The sequence below is a fragment of the Antrostomus carolinensis genome, unplaced genomic scaffold (genome assembly GCF_000700745.2).
Source record: "Antrostomus carolinensis isolate BGI_N321 unplaced genomic scaffold, ASM70074v2 scaffold8286, whole genome shotgun sequence".
Taxonomy (NCBI): domain Eukaryota; kingdom Metazoa; phylum Chordata; class Aves; order Caprimulgiformes; family Caprimulgidae; genus Antrostomus; species Antrostomus carolinensis.
Window position 1 is genome coordinate 7934 of NW_010322464.1, and position 19912 is coordinate 27845.

At 36.3% G+C, this 19912-nt stretch overlaps 1 protein-coding gene across 1 annotated transcript in view; it reads right to left on the reverse strand.

Annotated features, from left to right (window-relative positions):
* YME1L1 (YME1 like 1 ATPase) overlaps positions 1-19169 on the reverse strand; it is a gene marked incomplete at its 5' end in the record, with an annotated part of 21967 nt that extends 2798 nt beyond the window's left edge. Inside the window, 15 exons of the mRNA XM_010170242.1 lie at positions 549-700; positions 1397-1552; positions 1912-2024; positions 2527-2589; positions 3089-3221; positions 4547-4699; positions 6354-6444; positions 7223-7305; positions 8085-8192; positions 8277-8427; positions 9541-9650; positions 12006-12104; positions 14166-14328; positions 17463-17594; positions 19073-19169. Coding sequence (XP_010168544.1) covers positions 549-700; positions 1397-1552; positions 1912-2024; positions 2527-2589; positions 3089-3221; positions 4547-4699; positions 6354-6444; positions 7223-7305; positions 8085-8192; positions 8277-8427; positions 9541-9650; positions 12006-12104; positions 14166-14328; positions 17463-17594; positions 19073-19169 — 1804 coding nt within the window. The remainder of the gene's footprint in view (positions 1-548; positions 701-1396; positions 1553-1911; positions 2025-2526; positions 2590-3088; positions 3222-4546; positions 4700-6353; positions 6445-7222; positions 7306-8084; positions 8193-8276; positions 8428-9540; positions 9651-12005; positions 12105-14165; positions 14329-17462; positions 17595-19072) is intronic.
* Between the last annotated feature and the right edge of the window lie 743 nt (positions 19170-19912).

Genomic DNA, 19912 nt, shown 5'->3' on the forward strand with positions numbered 1-19912 from the left:
GAAGGTTAAGGCCAATGATTTTCTTTAACCAAACATTAACTTGGATAAAGTTCAACAGAAACAGACATAATAGAAATATTTTTCTGTTCAAATGCTTGACAACTAAAGGCAGAACAGAAAAACACAGGGATATCTATTCTAGAAACAAGGTAGGTAGCCAATTAGGTTTACAAAAAGTCACATATAACAAAGAACAACTTGATAAAGGATGTTTGTGTTAAAAGTACAGTGCTTCTACTTTCCAAGCCTTTAGACAATCTTCAAAGTTTCGCTGTTTGGTGCTATTTTAACTGCAGCAGATTCAAACCTACTTACATTTATTTCCTGGTATATGTGAACTATTATACAAGCAGCTGTTATTTTACTTCAAAATGAAGGAAGAAAGCTTTCTATCACACGGAAAAGATGATCAGTGAGTTTTCCAAGAGATTGCTCGTAAGCAAGTATTTCAACATATTACAATACACATTAACATGATTACAACAAATAGCATTGTTGGCAAATTCATCAGCAACACTAAATCTACATAAAATTCTAGAAATACTCACATGTCCAAGTGTTGTTCCTCGTGTCATGATTGTAGCCTTGTTGATCGGCATTGCATCCTTAGTGTAATATGCAATGATAGCATGTCCAGATTCATGGTAAGCGGTGATGGTTTTGTTTTTCTCATCAATTTCTACACTTCTACGTTCAGGTCCTTAAACAGAGGAACATTAAATACACTATTTTGTACAGCTGACCACCACAATCCACACATTACATATACTCAAACAGAGCACAGAGTAGCAAAGAAAAAACATGCAAACAAAATCGACACTCATTAGGTGCAAAATGTTTATAAGCAGGATTTTAATGTCTAAAATGGACCTCAATATACCTACAGACAAGTTGTTTTTAAAGGAATAGATTTAAAATGCAGTCTGAGTATCTGAGTATCTGAGAAAGTTCCATTTCTTCTCTCACGTATGAACAGACCAGATTTTTAGTTTGTATGTCTCAGATGTTTAAGTTCTGTGTTAGCACACAAGTTAGCTAAACAGAAGTTCCAGGTTTCTGGTCATTTATTCTCCCCTTTAGGAATAAGTAGGGGAAGGATAAGAAATCAAGCCTGTGTCTTCCTCTAGGCTCAAGTACAACACACAGCATTTGTGATTCAAAACAGTATCAAGTCTTAAAATAATATATTCCATACTAGATTTTACATACTACTTTCTGGTCGCAAAAGGTTCTATTCAGAATAAACTAACAGAAGACTTAGTTGAATTTTTTTAATTAAAAAAAACATACCAAAAACCAACAGCACAAAAACCTTTTCTCTGTAAAAGTTTTAATCACACAAGAAAAAAACCTGTGTAGCATAGCAGATATGTATGTCTTTTGTATAAAATCATACCCATTAGAATTTTGTCCTTGGAGAATTCTAGTTCTTTCATGGTTACCATATCTTTTCCATCAACAGCTGCCTTTAAGGCTGCTTGGTTTACAAGATTCTCAAGCTCTGCTCCAGAAAATCCTACTGTGCCTCGTGCAATTATTTCTGGATCAACAGCTGTGGGGAAAAACAAAGTTGTTATTAGGATCCATACTGCTCCTGAAAAAGCTTGTTATCATGAAAAAATGCCAAGAAATTATCAAATTCTAAGCAAGAATCATGTGATAAACAAAAAAAATTCAGCTTTAGAAGAAATGAAGCCTGATTCTTAAGACACTATGAACTGCTTCGGTCTAGAAACAAACACTGCCTCAGAAAACTGTCACAATGCTACTTACTAAACAATTTTTGTCTTCTTTACAGAGACACACTGTAAAGCCACAATTTACTGACGGAATAAAGGACCAATACATGAGTGGGCTGATCCAGTATGAAAAATGTTACATAAAAAATGTTACAATAAAGTATTTACTTACATGGATCATACTTTATTTTATTAAGGTACCACTTCAGAATTTCTGTACGACCTCTTACATCAGGCTTGGGAACAGTAACTTGCATATCGAAGCGACCAGGACGAATTAAAGCACTAAGGGAAAAGACAACTTAATACACTGACTTAAAAATGCTGCAGTTGCAGTAAACAGTTAATAACCAATATAAAGAACAAAAAACCATTTGATATTTCTAAAGACATCTACATAGACTATGTCTGATGCACAGATGCAAAGAATACATTTTTCTTATCTGTAAAAAGACAGACGGAAGATGTTTATTACCAACCCGTTTTAAAGGGGTTTTTGCATTTTAAAATTTTGCATTGTGAAGGAATGCAGCTAGTCAATTTAAGTAGAAAAACCTTCCAGAAATTTTAGATACTCAGAAGCATGTTATTTATTTCTCCATATTTAACTCAACAACCTTTTAAATGCTCCACTGGTCAATATACATCCTTTTTAAGAGGGAAAAAGCCAGCTACAACACTGTAATACTTGAAGATTATCACAAGTAACTTTGTTGTTTTTGTGGTGGTTTTTGTTTGTTTGTTTTTAATACATGCTCTATAGAAATGATCAAAACATTACACTCACTTGTCTAATGCTTCAGGGAAGTTTGTTGCACCAATAATAACAACACCTTCATTAGGTTTAAACCTGTATGGAAAAAAAGGGTGAAAATGTTGGGGGTTTTTTTGAGACAGAATTTCCACCTTTTTTTGGCAATAACTACTTCTATTTCTTATTTTGGATGACCTCCACTGGACACTCAAAAATACACTACCAAGCCACAACATGTGATGCAAGAATGACCATGTTTAACCCAGCAATTGGTTAAAATCATGCCCTGGTCTCAGAGTTTAACTTCTTCCTTTAGATATACAGTTAACCTACAAAATTGAGAAATTATGTAAAATAATTGCAGCTATTGTGCTACTACAACTCAGAAGTTTCTATATTCCTTACAGTAAGGCCATTAATGCTACTGTTGGCAGTACTAAAAAGTGGTCATAACTGCATCTTAAATTTATATCCTTAAAAACATTACAAAAAATTACAAAACACATAAAAGCTGTCAAGGAAGAAAAATTCACAAAAATATTCAAAATACCAGTCAGTCAAGCACCTTCTATGCCCTCATAATCCATATATTTACCCATCCATTTCAGCAAGAAGTTGATTAATGGTCTGTCTTGAATAGGGATGCATTGGAGATTCAATTCTCTTCCCACCAACAGAGTCCAACTCATCAATAAATATAACACATGGTGCATTTGCTTTTGCTTCCCCTGACAAAAGAAAAATAGCAGGACACTGCAACCACAAAAAGAATGGACAGTGTATCACATAATTGAGGCTTCTACTATCTATATTACTCTTGGATTATGAAGTGTTCTATTACACATCACCAGAACTGTCTTGACTATAGCCTAAAAAGATAAAATATATTTTTTTTAATGAAGTGATACAAAGAAAAGCAAAGTTATTCATCTCCACATCAGCTTATTCTTATGCTGTAAGAAACTACTATTAAAATAGATTAAGAAATTAGTTGTATTTCTTATCAACTCCCTAAAACAGTTTATTTTATAGGCTTGGGAAGAGAACATCAACCTATTAAATAAAAATAATATGAAATGTGATGGGTCTAAATGCTAACTTCTTTTAATAGAACCTGCTTGTTATTTAACAGCGAAGACCGCACCTTCAAGCTTACAGGTATTAAAACAATAAAACAAAAATGCAATAATAAACTTTAAGACCATCGACTGGTACATGCACACCAGGATGCAACTCATCTCACCCAGCTAGACCTATCTGTAACACTGATATTAATGTACAAGTCAGTCGTCTAAACTTAAGAAATGCACATTTTAAGGTACAACACACGTCACATTTTGCATCCCTGCCACGTGAAGCAAGTCACACCCCTTTTACAAATTCAAACTACTTTCTACACTGTACATGCCTGACACTATCAACCTTCAATTTAAGAGAGAAGTTGAATTCCCCCCTCCCTGATAATATTTATTTGCATACTTAAAATAGCCTCTTCCGTGAAAGTTATTAATCTAAACATTAATTTCAAAAGTTTCATTATAACGCCTTTTTTCCTGGGACTTTTGATGGGCATGAGAAAGGAAGTCTCAGCTTAGTGCTACACTGTGATCCCATAAAGCTCTAATTCAGAGTAAGAAAAAAGACAATATAAAAATGAGGGAAGTAATTGAGAAGGTTAACACTATTTTTTATCTTAAGTTTACACTTTAATTCAAATTTGCAGTAAGTTACATATGACTAAGTAAATTACAATTTAAAATATTCCATTTAGTTTATAGGACATTACATTTATAATTAAATTACTTTTGTTCCCTCTGGGAGTGTTGTAACAGCAGTTACAATTTTTGCTACAATTTCACCTAACAACTAATAAGATGTTAATTGATACTCACAGAATTCTGAGATTTACCTACACAATTAAAGTTTTATTTATTAGCCTCATATACTACTACTTTCCAGTAACCAGAACTGTACCTCATCAAACCTTGTAAACAACACTGAATACTTCATCTCACATGTTAGAAGATTTCAAAACCACAAATATTTAACTTACTGAATAGGCTTCGGATGCGACTAGCTCCTACACCAACAAACATCTCATCAAACTCAGATCCAGACGCGTAATAAAATGGAACGTCAGCTTCACCAGCTACAGCCCGTGCAAGAAGAGTTTTACCAGTACCAGGTGGTCCAACTAACAGAATACCTAAAAAGAAACAAAAAATAAACAACAAAACCACCAAACCCACACAGTCTTATTATACAGGTACTGTTTCTTCCATGCACTAGAAGAAATAATTTACACTTGGCTTCAAAAAGCCATTAATGTCCCATTTCAGATACTGCTCATTACTTGCTGTCTGAAGAAGCTTCCTAGATAGACTCTGATCCGTATTGAAACAACAAAGACTTGTAAGATTATCAAATAAAAACAGAAGACTGAAGTATTCTACAAAGCTACTGCTGAGTTTAGCAGCTGAATCCCTAATACTGTCTTCTTCAAACAAAGATTTTCCTAGCTATTTCTGAAAGTGGATTTTTTTTATTTATTAAATCTTTCCAAGTAATTGACTTTAAACAATGTAGAACACTAAAAGGAAACAGACTTATCAGGTTTACATATTTCGGATTCACTTGGCCTTCTACTATGATCAATCTTTATCATCCTTCTAAACAAAAACATTTGTTTCTGAACTGTCTAAAGCAGTTAGCAAGCACTGAAGGTGCCGAAAGCTGTACAGAAGAAATAAAGACCTTTTTAAGAGTTCAGTTAACAAGAAAACCCTGACTTTCAAGATAAAGGACAAGATACAGGAGTATAAATAAATAATACTGAACTAACTAATAACTAAAGAAGGCACAGTAAGTTTTGTCTAACCCAAACATACTCATTCGCTTAATACAGGTTCTTTTTTGGACATTTTTGCATTATCTTGGGTAAGTTTTCAAGACTAAACTTATGTTACATATGTTTCTCAGATGAGAAAAGGTACAACAGAATTAAAAATTTTGGTGACAAGAAGCTATTAACTTTAAAAAAATATACATATCCTTATAAAAGACAGTTAAAGGGAGGGAAAAAAATACAGACCTAAAAACCTCTGGATTACATAAAGTTCTACTCAAAAAGGCATTAACACCAATTATGCATAACTTCATCAGTAAATATATTTTTAATACTGAAGTAGAATTTTTGTAGTTCAGAACATCATGTCTAAAAGGTTTACTTGGGACTGCAAAGAAATACCGATTCTTAGCCCTGTAAAGAAGGCTGCTAACAATGATAAACACAGGTTTGATTTTTGAAAGGCTTTTTGCCTGGAATCTACAGTCCACTGCTTTGCACTGTCATAGCTTATTGCCCCTAATTTTATTACTGAATTTATACCAAACGTAAGATGTATTCAGGCACCTTTGCTTCTCTGATCTGAATATCTCAGATAACTCAAATTCTGAGTGGGGACAGGCAGTAATGACCAATTCTTACACAGGGGGAACTGAAGGTAAGACAGGAAGCATGCAATGTAACTACCTTAACCTCCACTCCCCCAGCCCCAAGTACCTCATTTAAGGGTATCCTTTAATAAGTCTCTGAAGACTCATTAGTTCCTCAAATATTTTAAACAAACAAGGAAATACACTGCCTATGTTTAACATTATTTCACTATTTTTCCCCAATTACAAACTAAATACAATAGTAATATTTAGGCCCATTTTGGTTATATACTTTTTTGATTCCCTAACTAAAGGATAAAATATTCAGAATCTAGACTGTAAATTAGACATTCAGTATAGAACAAAGCTACAAAGATAGCTATGGCTACAAAGGATTTTCACTTCTGCTGAGCAATGATTCTTACCTTTTGGAAGTTTACCTCCTAGTACAGTAAATTTATGTGGGTTTTTCAGGAATTCCACAACTTCTTGCAATTCCTGTTTAGCTTCTTCAACCTACGCATTAAAAACATGCCACAAAATATAACAAAGCATTTAGAAAATACCGCATCTTTTTTGTAACCGAGTTTTGTATCAGAGACTTAGACAAATCTTAAATCTCTAATTGTGTACTGATCAAAAATACAAAACAGAAAGAGGAAACAAAAGTGTACTACAGAATTTGTGTGGATACCAACTGTCCAGAAGTTTAACTCAACCTATTTCCTACAACTGTTCATAGGTATAATCAGTAAACACTAAAGTTAATACTGAAGAAATAACCACACCATTCAAGACCAGATCTGACCAACAAGATAAATACAGAACCAAAAATTCTACATCAAAATATTACTCTAATTAATTAAAAAGAGATTAATTCTATTTGTGCAAAGGGAAGGAGAGGAGGTCCTCATTTTGCTACTAAAGGATGAAGAACAGTTCAATAGAAAAAATAAATCAGCAGCAGTGACATGCCCACTTCTTTCTGTGAATCTCCCTATCTCCTGTCCTAATATCAGATATCCAAAAGAGATGGTACTTACAGCCTGCCTTTTGCTATTCTAGCCTTTCAAAATGTGATCCAACAAGTCGAGAGTGCACCTTTTATAAGGTATTAAATGCCACAAAGATATAAAATATAACAAGAGTGGTTAAAACCCTCCTTGATCTAGGAGTGGTAAATATATATAAGGCTTCAGTTCATACAGAGATTTCCTGAACAGAGTAAGATGTTCTTCAGGCTCACAATGGTTAGTTAAGCAAGAACTCACATACACTTTACTTTTGAACTTACCCCTTTTACATGTTCAAAGGTGACATTTTTCAACTGGATTGGATCAACTGCGGCATCAAAGATACTCGATGTTCGAAAGCGTACTAATAGCAAACAGCAGATGATGAACAACAAATTTACACATAAAGTAATTTCATTCCAAGACTGAACTGTGCACTTGAATGCATACTATTAAGCTACTAACTTTACATCTGCCCACTTAAAAGGGCATGTTTCCATTTACAAGTGTCCAGCAAGAATAACATTTATTAAAAAATATATATATATATTTAAAATATCTGCTTTTTAGTCATTTGTAGTACAGAAAGTGCTGCATCCAAAAGCAGGTACACAAAGCCAGACATTCTTCCTCAGTGTTTCTGCACATATCCTAACTTTCCCAAGACCCAGGTAATAACTCAGCATGAAATTCCTCATTTGCATTAGCTCGGCCTTTGATTGTTCTGCTATTTCCAATAGATTTCTCAGGATGATCATTTAGCAAGTACCTAGTTGCTGCAAACTAGGCTGTGGTTACAAATATAAAAACTCAGACCATTTTCCCTACTGCTGACCTAGATAATGCATCATCTAAATTCAAAGACAAAACAGTCTGACTACTTCTCTGCTTGGTTCCACATAGTTGTTTAACCAAAAAAACTAAAATAATTATACTAACAGACAACTTTTTTTGTCTCTATAAACATTTTGTCACACTACTCTCTGAAAGGCTACAGCCAAAAGCAGTAAGTAACTTCTCTTTCATTAGTACATTGAAATGTTATCCTGAAACAATTACAATGTCAAAACACATTTAATCTGTGATTAACCTGCTGGAAGAAACAACGCAAGTTAAATAGTGGAGGGAAAAAAGTTAACTAACCAGCATCAGAAAAGGAGCCTTTCCCAGGTAAAAATGACGAATATATGGCAAGATAAAAACAAAGAACAAAGAGGAAGAAAGAAAGCAAACGTGATCTTCTTAAGGAATCTGTAAAAGAAAACAAAAAAAGTTTTAAAATGGGCTGAAATAAACTACTTTCTGAATGAAGATATCTGAACTAAAACAACTTACCAAGTGTTTTTTGCAGGAATACCTGTGCTTTCAGAAAGCCTTCTGCAAAACCAGTTTTAAAAGCATCCTGGTGTGCCTCTGGGATGTTTTTTGTTTTCATTAGTGTATCTAAGTTTTCAACATCAATTCTTCGCTTTCTCAGGATAAAGCCCTGAAATATTTCACACAGCAACATCAGTATACGCTAAGTTCTGATACATAGTTCACTTACTACCTGGCTAGCATGGGTGAGGGGGGAAAAAAATTAAAAAGTATAATTCAGGTGCTATGGGTTAGTTAAGACAACACAGGGCAGTACCTTGACAATGGAATCACAACAGCTCCAAGAAGGGGCACCCTGATTTTCGCTGAACAAGTCAGGTACAGAGCCCTCCTGGTCCCAGTTCCAAACGGAAAACAGCCTAAGGCGGCTTTGTACACTGGATTCAGCGTGAGTTACTAACTTCAGCTTTTTGCTTCATGAAATCAATTTAATTTAAATTATTTCCAAACGTGAAATATCTTTGTAAGTAGAGTTTTGATAGAGCTTGATCAAATATATCTCATACATCCTACCAAATTTAAGAGCAGCACTGCATGGAGCTAGCTCTGGTTTATCTTCATCCATGGTATACCTAGTCCACAGATGAAATAAACCACATTTGCCTAGAAGAAGGGGCAAGTTCAAAGCAAGATCAAGTGCTTTAATTAGCCTGACTTCCATACAACCAATTAGAAGCAAAGAGTAGCTAGGTTAACTTGGTTTTGTTACGTGCTTGGCTACCCTCAGCCTGGATAGTTATCTGCTGACTTAAAAGTATGTAACTTTGTAACCCACAAAAACAGAGTTTAAAATTTTTGTACCTCAAAAATATACCAGCCACAAGTAAGTCTATTCTTAAAGCAGCAATTGCATGCTGAACTGCTTAAAAAAATACACATTCTTGTACATTAAACTAGCTGTATTTCTGTTTAAACAAATACTTTTATTTGACTACAAACTATTTTTAACAAAGCCCCAAAAACAGAACATGAATAATTTTATTTCTAGAGTTGAAAACCCTGAAACTACTATCCTTCAAAATTCCAATGATCATTATCTATGAAGCAAACCCGTGTATCAGTAAGAATAACAGCAGGTTGTCATTAGGCCAAGTTTTAGATTTAACGCATTTTTTTCACACTAGTGAAACAAAACACCCTTGGTAAATTGTAAAGGTTCATTCAAGAGAAAGACATGATCTGAATAAGCCCAAACCAACTTCATAATGCTACTTGTATTTACCTTCAAAATTGAAGAAAGGGAATTTCTTGTTTCTGTGAACTGTTCAGATGTTGACTGCAGACGTCTTGCTCTTGATCGCAAAGTCTTGAAGGTCCGTGACTGTATGTAAACTTAAAACAGCAAAATAAATTAAAAAATTAAAAACCATCCATTACTACCACTACAAAAAAAAAAAAGCCCTAAGATTTCAGAAACTATTATATGAAAAAGATTATTGAGATTATTGTGACTGAACTGAATACAATTTTTCTGAAATATCCACAGTAGAAAGCGAACTGCAAACAGCAAATTGCTCAAGATGCTGACCAAAAAAGTAGAAACCAAAAAACTGTATGAAAGACTTCTGGATCTAGTAGTAATAAGCTGTGTAAATAAACCAACAAATTTAGGTACTGTAAATGGATAGTTAGGTAATCATGAACCATGTCTGTAGTCTAAACTTGGAAGCAAACTGCTTACTGTTTCACATATATTTTTCCCATAAAATTTTTTGTTAAAATAATCAGGAGTTCACATTGTGAATTACAGATAATTGGCCAACCCCATCACCGTGTCAGGGAACAGAAGAGACATTCAGCTGAATTAAATCCAGGAAGGCTGACAAACATGAAACATTCCGAAGCTAATCCAGAAGGATGGGAATAAAGGTTCCTGTTCTAAAATAAGCTTTGTCTAAAAGCTCAGCTGATCCTTGGTGCCCTGAAGAGATCTGGAACAGTTTAGGTGCGCTGTTAACTTATAAACTGACAAAAGAAATGAGACCATTTGAACACAGTGAGCTTATAGCACTGTGTATAATCTTCTATCACATCAGAAACCTTGCAACAGAAAATTTACCACATAAATCACAAAAGCCAATAATATTTATCTTCTCTTACCACTCTGTTTTAAAATAATCACCAATACCAGCCAATTACATAGGTTTAACTAAGCCTTCTGTTATCACAGAATAGCACCAGCTAAAATGAACTTCTGGAGGTGATCTAGTCAAACCCCTGCTCAAAAAAAGGTTTAACTTCAACATCCGATCAGGTAGCTCTGGGCTTCATCCAGCTCAATTTTGAAAATCTCCAAGGATTAAGTGTGTTGGGTCTGGCTGAGATGGAGATAATTTTCCCATAGCAGCCCTCAGAGCGCTGTGTTTTGCATTAGTAGCTAGAAAGGTGTTGATAACACACCAGTGTTTTTGCTCCTGCTGAGCAGCGCTTAGCACAGTATCAAGGCTGGCTCTCCAACATTCCCTCCCTTCCCCTCCCCGCCCCAAGTAGGCTGGGGAAAGTCTTGGGAGGGGACACAGCCAGGACAGCTGACCCAAACTGACCAAAGGGATATTCCATAACATGATGCTTGCTCAGAAATAAAAGCAAGGAGAATGGAATGGGAAGGGAGGGCATTTGTTATTTATGTTTGTCCTCTGGGATAACCACTACGTGTACAAAGCCCTGTTTCCCGGGAAGTGGCCAAACAACGCCCGCTGATGGGAAGCAGCGAATAAATATTTTGCTCTTTTGCTTCTGCGTGTGCAGCTTTGCTTTGTTTCTATTAAACTGCCTTTGTCTCAACCCACGAGTTTGGGGTTTTTGTTTTATCTTATTTTCTCCCTTCCCCATCCTGATGAGGAAGGGGGTGATAGAGCAGCTTGGTGGGCACCTGGCATTCAGGCAAGGTCAACCCACCACATTAAGATAACACAATCTCTCCAGAGAATCTATTTCAGAACTTGGCCATTCTCACCATGAAAATTTTCCAACAGAAATTTCCTTCACTTTTACTTATAAATGCTGCCTCTTCTTTGAGGTGTACAAGAGCAGGGTAACTAACACAGCTCCAATAGCCATTTGATCACTCCTTGTCTTCTCTTCTGCTAACTTTAAAACCTCAGATGGATGCTTCAGCTTCCCCTGGACACTAAATGCTTGAAAATCTGCACCCTTCCTTATGGCTCATCACTGTGCTACCTGCATTTTGCCAGCATCTCTCTTAACCACGGGACACAAAACCAGACACAATATCCCGATGTCACATCAGAAGAACTGATTAGAGGACAATAACTGAACTCCCCGCGCTCCTCACTACGTTCTTGCTAACGCAGCCCTGTTGTTACCCATCTCATACATCCAGGAGTAGCTTAAACCAGTCACCAGGCACCTTAGAAAGCTCATCTGGATGAATACCAGATTCAACATATTTACTGATTCAAAAGTAGTCATTCAAAAGAACACGATCCTCAAATACTGACATATTTGAACAAGTTTCTATAGTTAACACTATGTTTACTAACTTAATTCTGGAAACATGCTACCCAAATGCGGAAATAACTTCATGATTTAAAGCGTTAATATCAATGGAAAGTTCCCCCTAGAAGTTTACTGGTATTTACTGAGTGACATCTCTAAGTAAAAGTACTTTCCTGGTGTAAAAAGATACTATAGAGATGAAAACCAGTGTAGTTTATTGCTTTATACCTGGCCAACACCGAATATCTGAATAGAAGTTGTGGAGGGGATTCGGATGCTGTCTGTACAAAGAAGATGAGCGTAAAGCACTGAAAACATCCACGAAGCCTGTAAGAAGATAGAGCAAAGTGTAAATACACCCTGTTTTAAATGGCATCTAAACATTACTTCTCACATTGCTTGTTTTTTTCTTTTTTAATTATTAATTTGATTTTGCTACAGTCCTTCAGGCATCTGTAATTAAACAAATTAACCATTACCAGTACAACAGATAGTTAACTGCTTTCCATTAACTTAGGTCAGACACTTTGTGATATACCTGAATTTTTTTCTAATTAGGACTTCCAAAAAATACTGGTACCCAGAATCTTGAATTGGAAGCTGTATCTGGGAGAGAAATCTGCATATTTGTACAGAGCTGAATAAAGTTTGGACTGGACAGGAATCCAAAGACTTTCATGAAGCTGAAGGACCAGCATTCAACTAATCATTCAGTTTCAAAGGCTGTAAAGACAGATGGCTCAGGGGCATTTTAGAACAGACCATGTATAACATATGAAAACATTTTACACTATGCTAAGTCTACTTAATTGTACAGTCCTCATGCAATACAGAAGACTAAATAAATAAATTAGCATCCCAGTGAAAAACTTGTTAGCAGATACTATTTCAAGCATGCTACAGACTGCAAGACAAGGACTGTCATCTATCTGTTATTTAGGTACCAAAATCTCAAAGATTTCATCCTCATTTAGCAGGTAAGAATTATTCAAGAAAAATCAGAGACCTGAGGAGGTAGGGGAAAAAAATTGAGGCCAAACCTACATATGCTCTCTTCCATAGTAATTCAGAAGCTAATGTCATCACAAAAAGGGTAGGGCTTTCTGCTTATTTTACATATTCTGAGAAAGTTATTACATTAGCTAGATACATCTAGGACAGCAAAAAAAGAACCCTGAAAGTTCCTATTACAATTTTTTGAAGTTACATGACTGTAATAAGATCTTACAAGCTAACAACTGAAATACTGAGCAACTATGGGAAGGAGAAAAAAGGATTAGCTATTAATTCTACAATGCTGTATATTCCAGTCTTCTACAATACCACACATTGGCTAATCCAATACAACACAATTATGAACATATTAGTTTAAAAAATATACTCTCCTCACTTTATGCACAAGTATATGCACAACATATACATATCAATAGTAGCAGTCTTCCATAGCATGCAGTGTCACCTACACCAAAAGTACGCTCTTGAAGATTTAGCATCTTTTCCACCTATAACTTTGCCTTTCCAACTATGAATGAAACAACCAGTCTGGTGAGCTTCCACGTTAATCTACCAAAGCTTTGAAACATTCGCCAACTTTCTCTCCACAGTTGGGAAACTGCCTCTGGGCTACTTTTTTTATATCCCACATCACAATGCAATTTAATACTTTTTCTCTAATAGTAGCCCTGAGATATTATTATTATTATTATTATGCTCTTTTTCCCATCTGTGATACCACATGGGCAGCACCTCAAACGTCAGCTGTATGCTTCTTTTCCTAACACATTCTTGAGCATTTACAATGGCCTTGCTTCCTGTATTTTAGACTAATCCCAACAAAACATCTGTCAGGAACCACTCTTGGTTTATTTCAGCAATTAAATACTTTCTGTGGACTGTTAACACTTTGCCACCCTGAATTCATTTTTAATTAATGTCCTTGTGTAATGCTGCTTCAAGCAAAAAATGAATAATTTAATGTAAACTGCAGATGTTCATGACTATGTTGCATTAGTCATGAACATCTGCAGCAAAATCTATTTTCTCCTACTTGGTGAAACAAACTGATGAAAAAATGCATAGTTCAGTCTCACCATTAATAGACAACACACTTGTACTAGAGTTCAGACAAGTTTAATAGCAGTCAACTTCAAATCCAACTTTGGAGAAACAATTCCAAAATTTGGGCCAAATTTTCTAAAATTCCCAAGATTCAAAAGTACCACTCTAGAGACAACCTGTATACCATAAAAAAATATATTCGCACTTTTTTTATTAAAGATCTTTTAAACTATGAGTTATCTATAGCACAAGAGATTAAGGAATAACCGTATTCACCTTTACAATCTAACTCTTTAACAGTTCTCTTAAGCACTTCACTCTGAAACATACCATGCTTATTTTCGAAGAAGGACTCAGCAGAGATGTACGACGTATGCCACTGCGAAGAGACTCTGTTTTCTGCACAGTAGCCAGGAAGCAACCTGTTCACCAATTCTTTGAACTGGTAAGCTTTCAAATCAGACAATCCCAGATCTCTTAAATTCAGTGCAGACTGCAAAATAAAAATAAATGTTCAAAATTCACTTAAGATCACCTTAGGGGAAAAAAAAACAACCAAACAAACCCGAGTTAACTTTTTGGCTCAATACAACTGTGAGCATCTATAGCTCACAGTTAAGACTAAAATAAAAAACTTCTAAATGAAGATAAATGAAAGGACATAAAGAAAGAATATTTGCTGACGTCAATGCAGAATAACTTTTCCATTTGCACACACTGATATTTTCATCAGCACAGTACATTTATGACAAGTATACGTTCTTCCCAGTTCAGTCTTTTTAACACCTTCCTGGTCCCTGGTAACAGAAAAAAAACATGTTTTTCCATCTCTTTCTACTCTTTATGATAGAGCAAATGAAGAAGGCAAGGAGCACAGATGTACAGCAATAGCCACCCATTATATTCATCCAATAAGCAAACAGCAAAATCCTCCCAATCTCTTATTATTGGCTGATCTTTGGCAGATAATGCAGATTTAGCAGCGGCAAAGATTGGATATTTAGAAGCTGTATATATACTCAGAGTTAAAAAGCCACAAGCTGGCTAGACAGACAATGAAAGGCTGAAGTTTCTATGGGGAAAAGCAGAAGTACTAGGATCTGGGGTTTCCTACAAAGCAAAGAAAGTATGAAAAAAAAAAACCAAACAAGTAGGTAAGGCACACGCCCTCGAGTACTAAAGAAGCAATCTTGATCAAAGTAACTTTAATCTTGTATTTTACAGATAGGAAAAAAAATCTTTTTATGGGAAAGTATTTTAAAAATACATATGGGTTTGGACCCTTTAAAATATCTATTTTATTGAGCCTCTCAATATTGCTTCTGCAGTAACATTTTCTTAACTGAGAAGGAAATATTCTATTCTAAATGTACCTGTACAGATATTTTTGATTGTTAGAACATTATGGATTCTATTTTTGTTTTTCCTAAGTTGTTTTTACGTAAGCTTTATGTTGATCTACTTTGAAGGTGAAACTAGATTTCCAGTAAAAAGATATACATGAAAAATACTTGGAAAAAACATCGAAAGGAGCATTTTTAGAACAGATTCCTAGGTGCATCCAGAATACCATCATATTCAAAGTTAATAGTTTACAGTGGATTCCTTAAGTAAACAAAGTATTCTGGGTAGATTGTTTCTTGTCCACTTATACTCAGAGCAAGTGCAAACACATTTTTAAACATCATTTAATGTAACACATGGTTTAAAGGAGTAGATCAAGGTTTCCCACTTCAGCTTAACGATTGCTTGGAAAATTAATGAAATGCTCAGGAGGAGAGAAGATTAAGAACTTTTTTTAAAAAGGTAACATTTTCTGTAACCCTTCAGAATAGCTTACTACTTCCAAACACAGCTTTAGATTTGCAGCAGAGCCGTTGCACATTCTCAAATAATGATTTCTGCCATTCTAATAGTTCAACGTTATTCAATATTAGAACTGCACGTACTGTGTCAGTATTTGCTAATTTTAAATTTGAGCTTAACCTTTATTTAAGATTAGATTTATTATAGTCTAATCAACTTGATTTAACAACTTTCTTTAAAAATACTTTTAATTAAAAGAGGCTTTTAAAATTATTATTCTTATACTTGTATCATGCTAGGAGGAAGCAAACAGGTGTATGATGAATTAGAGAGAAAATACTAAATGTGAAAACCCCTCTGTATTTAAAGGAGACCAGATTCTCTTGCTGAGTAGAAAGACAAATACAGAATCGCACAACAGTTGGGGATGGAAGGGACCTCCGGAGATCATCTAGTCCAACCCCCCTGCCAGAGCAGGATCACCTAGCGTAGATCACACAGGAACATGTCCAGGTGGGTTTTGAATGTCTTCAGAGAAGGAGACTCCACAACCTCTCTGGGCAGCCTGTTCCTGTGGCCTGTCACTCTCACAGTGAAAAAGTTTTTCCTTACATTTCCTGGAATCTCCTGTGTTCCAGCTTACACCCATTGCCCCTTGTCCTACCATTGGGCATCACTGAGAAGAGCCTGGCTCCGCCCCCCTGACATTCGCCCTTTACATGTTTGCTGACACTTTAAGAGCTGAAGCTACAGGCAGCTTCAGCCTTGAGCAATTAATTCCTGACTTTGAGTGAAAAATAAAACAAAGCAGACTGACAAGCAAAGAATGTATGAGACAAGATAAGGGAAGACTTATGTGCTGTAATTAGTAACTAGTCAGAAGTAAAAGAATGGCTCGTGAACAGGTGGAATTATGCAATCAAGTATTGTAAACCAGGCATGTGAACAGTAGCTTTTAGCTAATTAAGAGTTGTTTGTGTTTGTTTGTGTGTGTGTGTGTGGTAGCAGCTTAAGAGTATATAAGTGATCATGTAACCAATAATAAAGGTCTCCAGTGGGATTCACATTGAATTGTGTGGAGTCCATGATTCACCGCTCTTGCACATGTTTATAAACATTAATGAGGTCTCCCCTCAGTCTCCTCTTCTCCAAGCTAAAGAGACCCAGCTCCCTCAGCCTTTCCTAATAAGGGAGATGCTCCACTCCCTTCATCACCTTGGTTGTTCTGTGCCGGACTCTCTCAAGCAGCTCCCTGTCCTTCTTGAACTGTGGGGCCCAGAACTGGACACAACATTCCAGATGTGGCCTCACCAGGGCAGAGTAGAGGGGGAGGAGAACCTCTCTCGACCTACTAACCACACCCCTTCTAATGCACCCCAGGATGCCATTGGCCTTCCTGGCCACGAGGGCACAGTGCTGGCTCATGGTCATCCTGCTGTCCACCAGGACTCCCAGATCCCTTTCCCCTTCACTGCTCTCCAACAGGTCTGTCCCCAGCCTATACTGGAGCCTGGGGTTGTTCTTTCCCAGATACAAGACTCCACACTAGTGCCTCCTTATTTGCAAATAACTACTGAGACAAGTACTAGCTTTATTTCCTTATTAATGAAATACTGGGTTTTTGTAGAATTCTTGCTGCCAAAGCACTGACTTACTGAAGTTCTGTCAAAAAGATACACACTATGTGTTAACATTCTGTTTTGGTTAGTTACATTAATTATTTTATAAAGCGAGTCAAATATTAAGTTCACTTAAACTGATATTACTCAGATTTAATTCAGTTAAAAGCAAACCACTACTTTATCAAATGTTTTTTCCTACCTCACTCTTCTGAGGATCATGTTCTGGGGAGGTGTCCCTCTGGACAGGCTGTACAGATGCTGAGCTGGCTGTAGTAGTAGAGCTTTTTGGTGAATGAAAGGCATTGATAAGGTGACTCAGAGGAACAGTTGCCTGGAGGAAAAAAAAAAAAAAAATCAGATAATGATTTAAGCTTGTTTAAACTATATTTAAACATATCTCCCTTCCAAAGCCTGACTTATAATTGCATATCTTATACACTGCCTTTTAACTGAGGACTTCATAATAAACCACATGAACTTAGTTTCACCACCACAGTGTTAGCTGGCATCTATTTAAAGAAAAAAGAAAGTTTAACTATACATGACAGATTAGAAGCTTACAAAGCTTGGAAAAGGAGAAAAAAAAAATATCAAAGAGACTACATTTCCTGGTTTTCAAACATACACACATAAGCATGGTTTAAAGAAAATAATCACTAGATTTGCAAATACAGAAGTAGGACACTTAGGAGATGCAAAGGCTGCCCTCAATTTGCACTTAAGACAATGTTTAGATACCAAAAAATAATATACAACTTCTTATAGATTGTTCTCAGCTGAAACTACAGGGAAACAAAACTCCTGCTACACTTAATACTTCCTTCAATTTTTTTTCTCCTAACGTATCACTTGTTTGCTGTGTTAGGTACGTGGTGTTGCAACCAGATGACACAACAGGAAGGACTGTTGCTGTCTTCTGACAAACATTATAAACTTAACAATCATTTAATGCAAATAAAATACAAGATTTTGTGAAACAATGTTTTTCCTTTGTCACCAAGTGCCCATCACAGTCAATTAATTTACATTCCAAATAGGTAGTTTTTCCCACATAGCAATAAAAGACACAAAAAAAGAAACTATCAGTATGAGGAGAGAGAGAAAACACAATAGGATTTTACTTCTTCGCTGAGAAGTCTGCAAGTTGACACCATCTCTTGAAATGTTGAAAATGTTTACAGTTACTGTCATTCAGGAACTTTCTCTTTTTTTGGAAAAAGTGTTCACTTAAAGTAATCCTGAGCCTGTCCTGGTGTCTGACAAAACAAAACTAAGATCACCACTCTGATATGACTTCATAACACAGCCACAGAAGAGAAGTAATGTTCTTTAAACACCATAAACAGAAAAACAATAGTAAATGAGGCACTCCTTCTATTTAGTGGTGGGCTTTAATTTTAGACTTTAATATGAAATATTGTAACATAGTAAATTATAGATTATCCCTGGACAGCAACAGATCTTATCAAGCTGGTTCCCCCTGAACCAATATGAACAGAAAGCTCGGTGGCTGCTTTTGAATAGCATTGAATCATGAGGATTTATCAACACCTTCCTACTTCAGATATCACCATTCTTAAGTACTACTGTCCCCTGTATTGTTTTCCAAACAACACCTATTTTCATCTATAAAGTAATACTTTTATAACTTGAAATATCTGTATTTTTCCTGCATTACACAAATTATTCCCAAAAGTTTATTTCATGTTTTCTTCCTTGGGATGCCACTTCAGCAACATATCTAAGTAACAAACTAACCTAAACCATCAAACTAATCAAACTAACCTAAGCCTCAGCACATACACGTACCACAGTGAATTCTGCAGTACAGCAGCACTCAGTCCGCCCAGCGACACCACCTCCATCAGCCACGTACCAGGACTCCTCCTCTAGCACAGGACTGTGCCTGTTGGGAATATATGGTACAAATAACTCCAACGCTTCCAAAATGCCTCAGTCTCATTACACGTCACTAGGGAAGAGAGCTGGGGTGCAGCTCTGGCTGCTGGAACGGTATCTGACCACAATACCCCACTGTGCCTCTGCCTACAAACATCCTCCACAAGAACTCTTATCTATGTGTTGACTAGACAGAGGATCGAGAGAGACAATGCTGCAAGACATAAAAACCGCCTCAGAATTAATTGTCCAAAGTTATAATTAAACTCTGGGAGTCTGTGGTAAAACCATAAAGCCTCCAGAGATCAAAGCTAGCATCTCAACCACTAACCAAGCTTTTCTCCTGCATTTCCCACTATGAAAAGGCAAAATGACACATTCCTAAAAATATAATCACAGCTTCTGTAATTTCACTACACTAACAAAAGCAATTAACACATTCTCCACAACTGAGAAGATCAAATCCCGCTGTGGAATAAGCCTATCGCGTACTAAACAGCCTAACACAACACATAAAAGTAAAGCCACTGGTTCAGGGGAATATCTGAAGACTCACCAGCTCCACTCGACTCGCTACCGAACAACTTCTGTTTTGTTTTCGCGGGAACCCGTGACAATGAGCAGCACAGCCTAACGCGAGCCGCAGTAACGCCGCTCTTCTCGCTTCTACTCAGACACCGGGCACCTGACATGGCCCCTCCAGGTGACCCCCTCGTTCCAGACCCACGAGCTGCTCCTGCACCGTCCTCT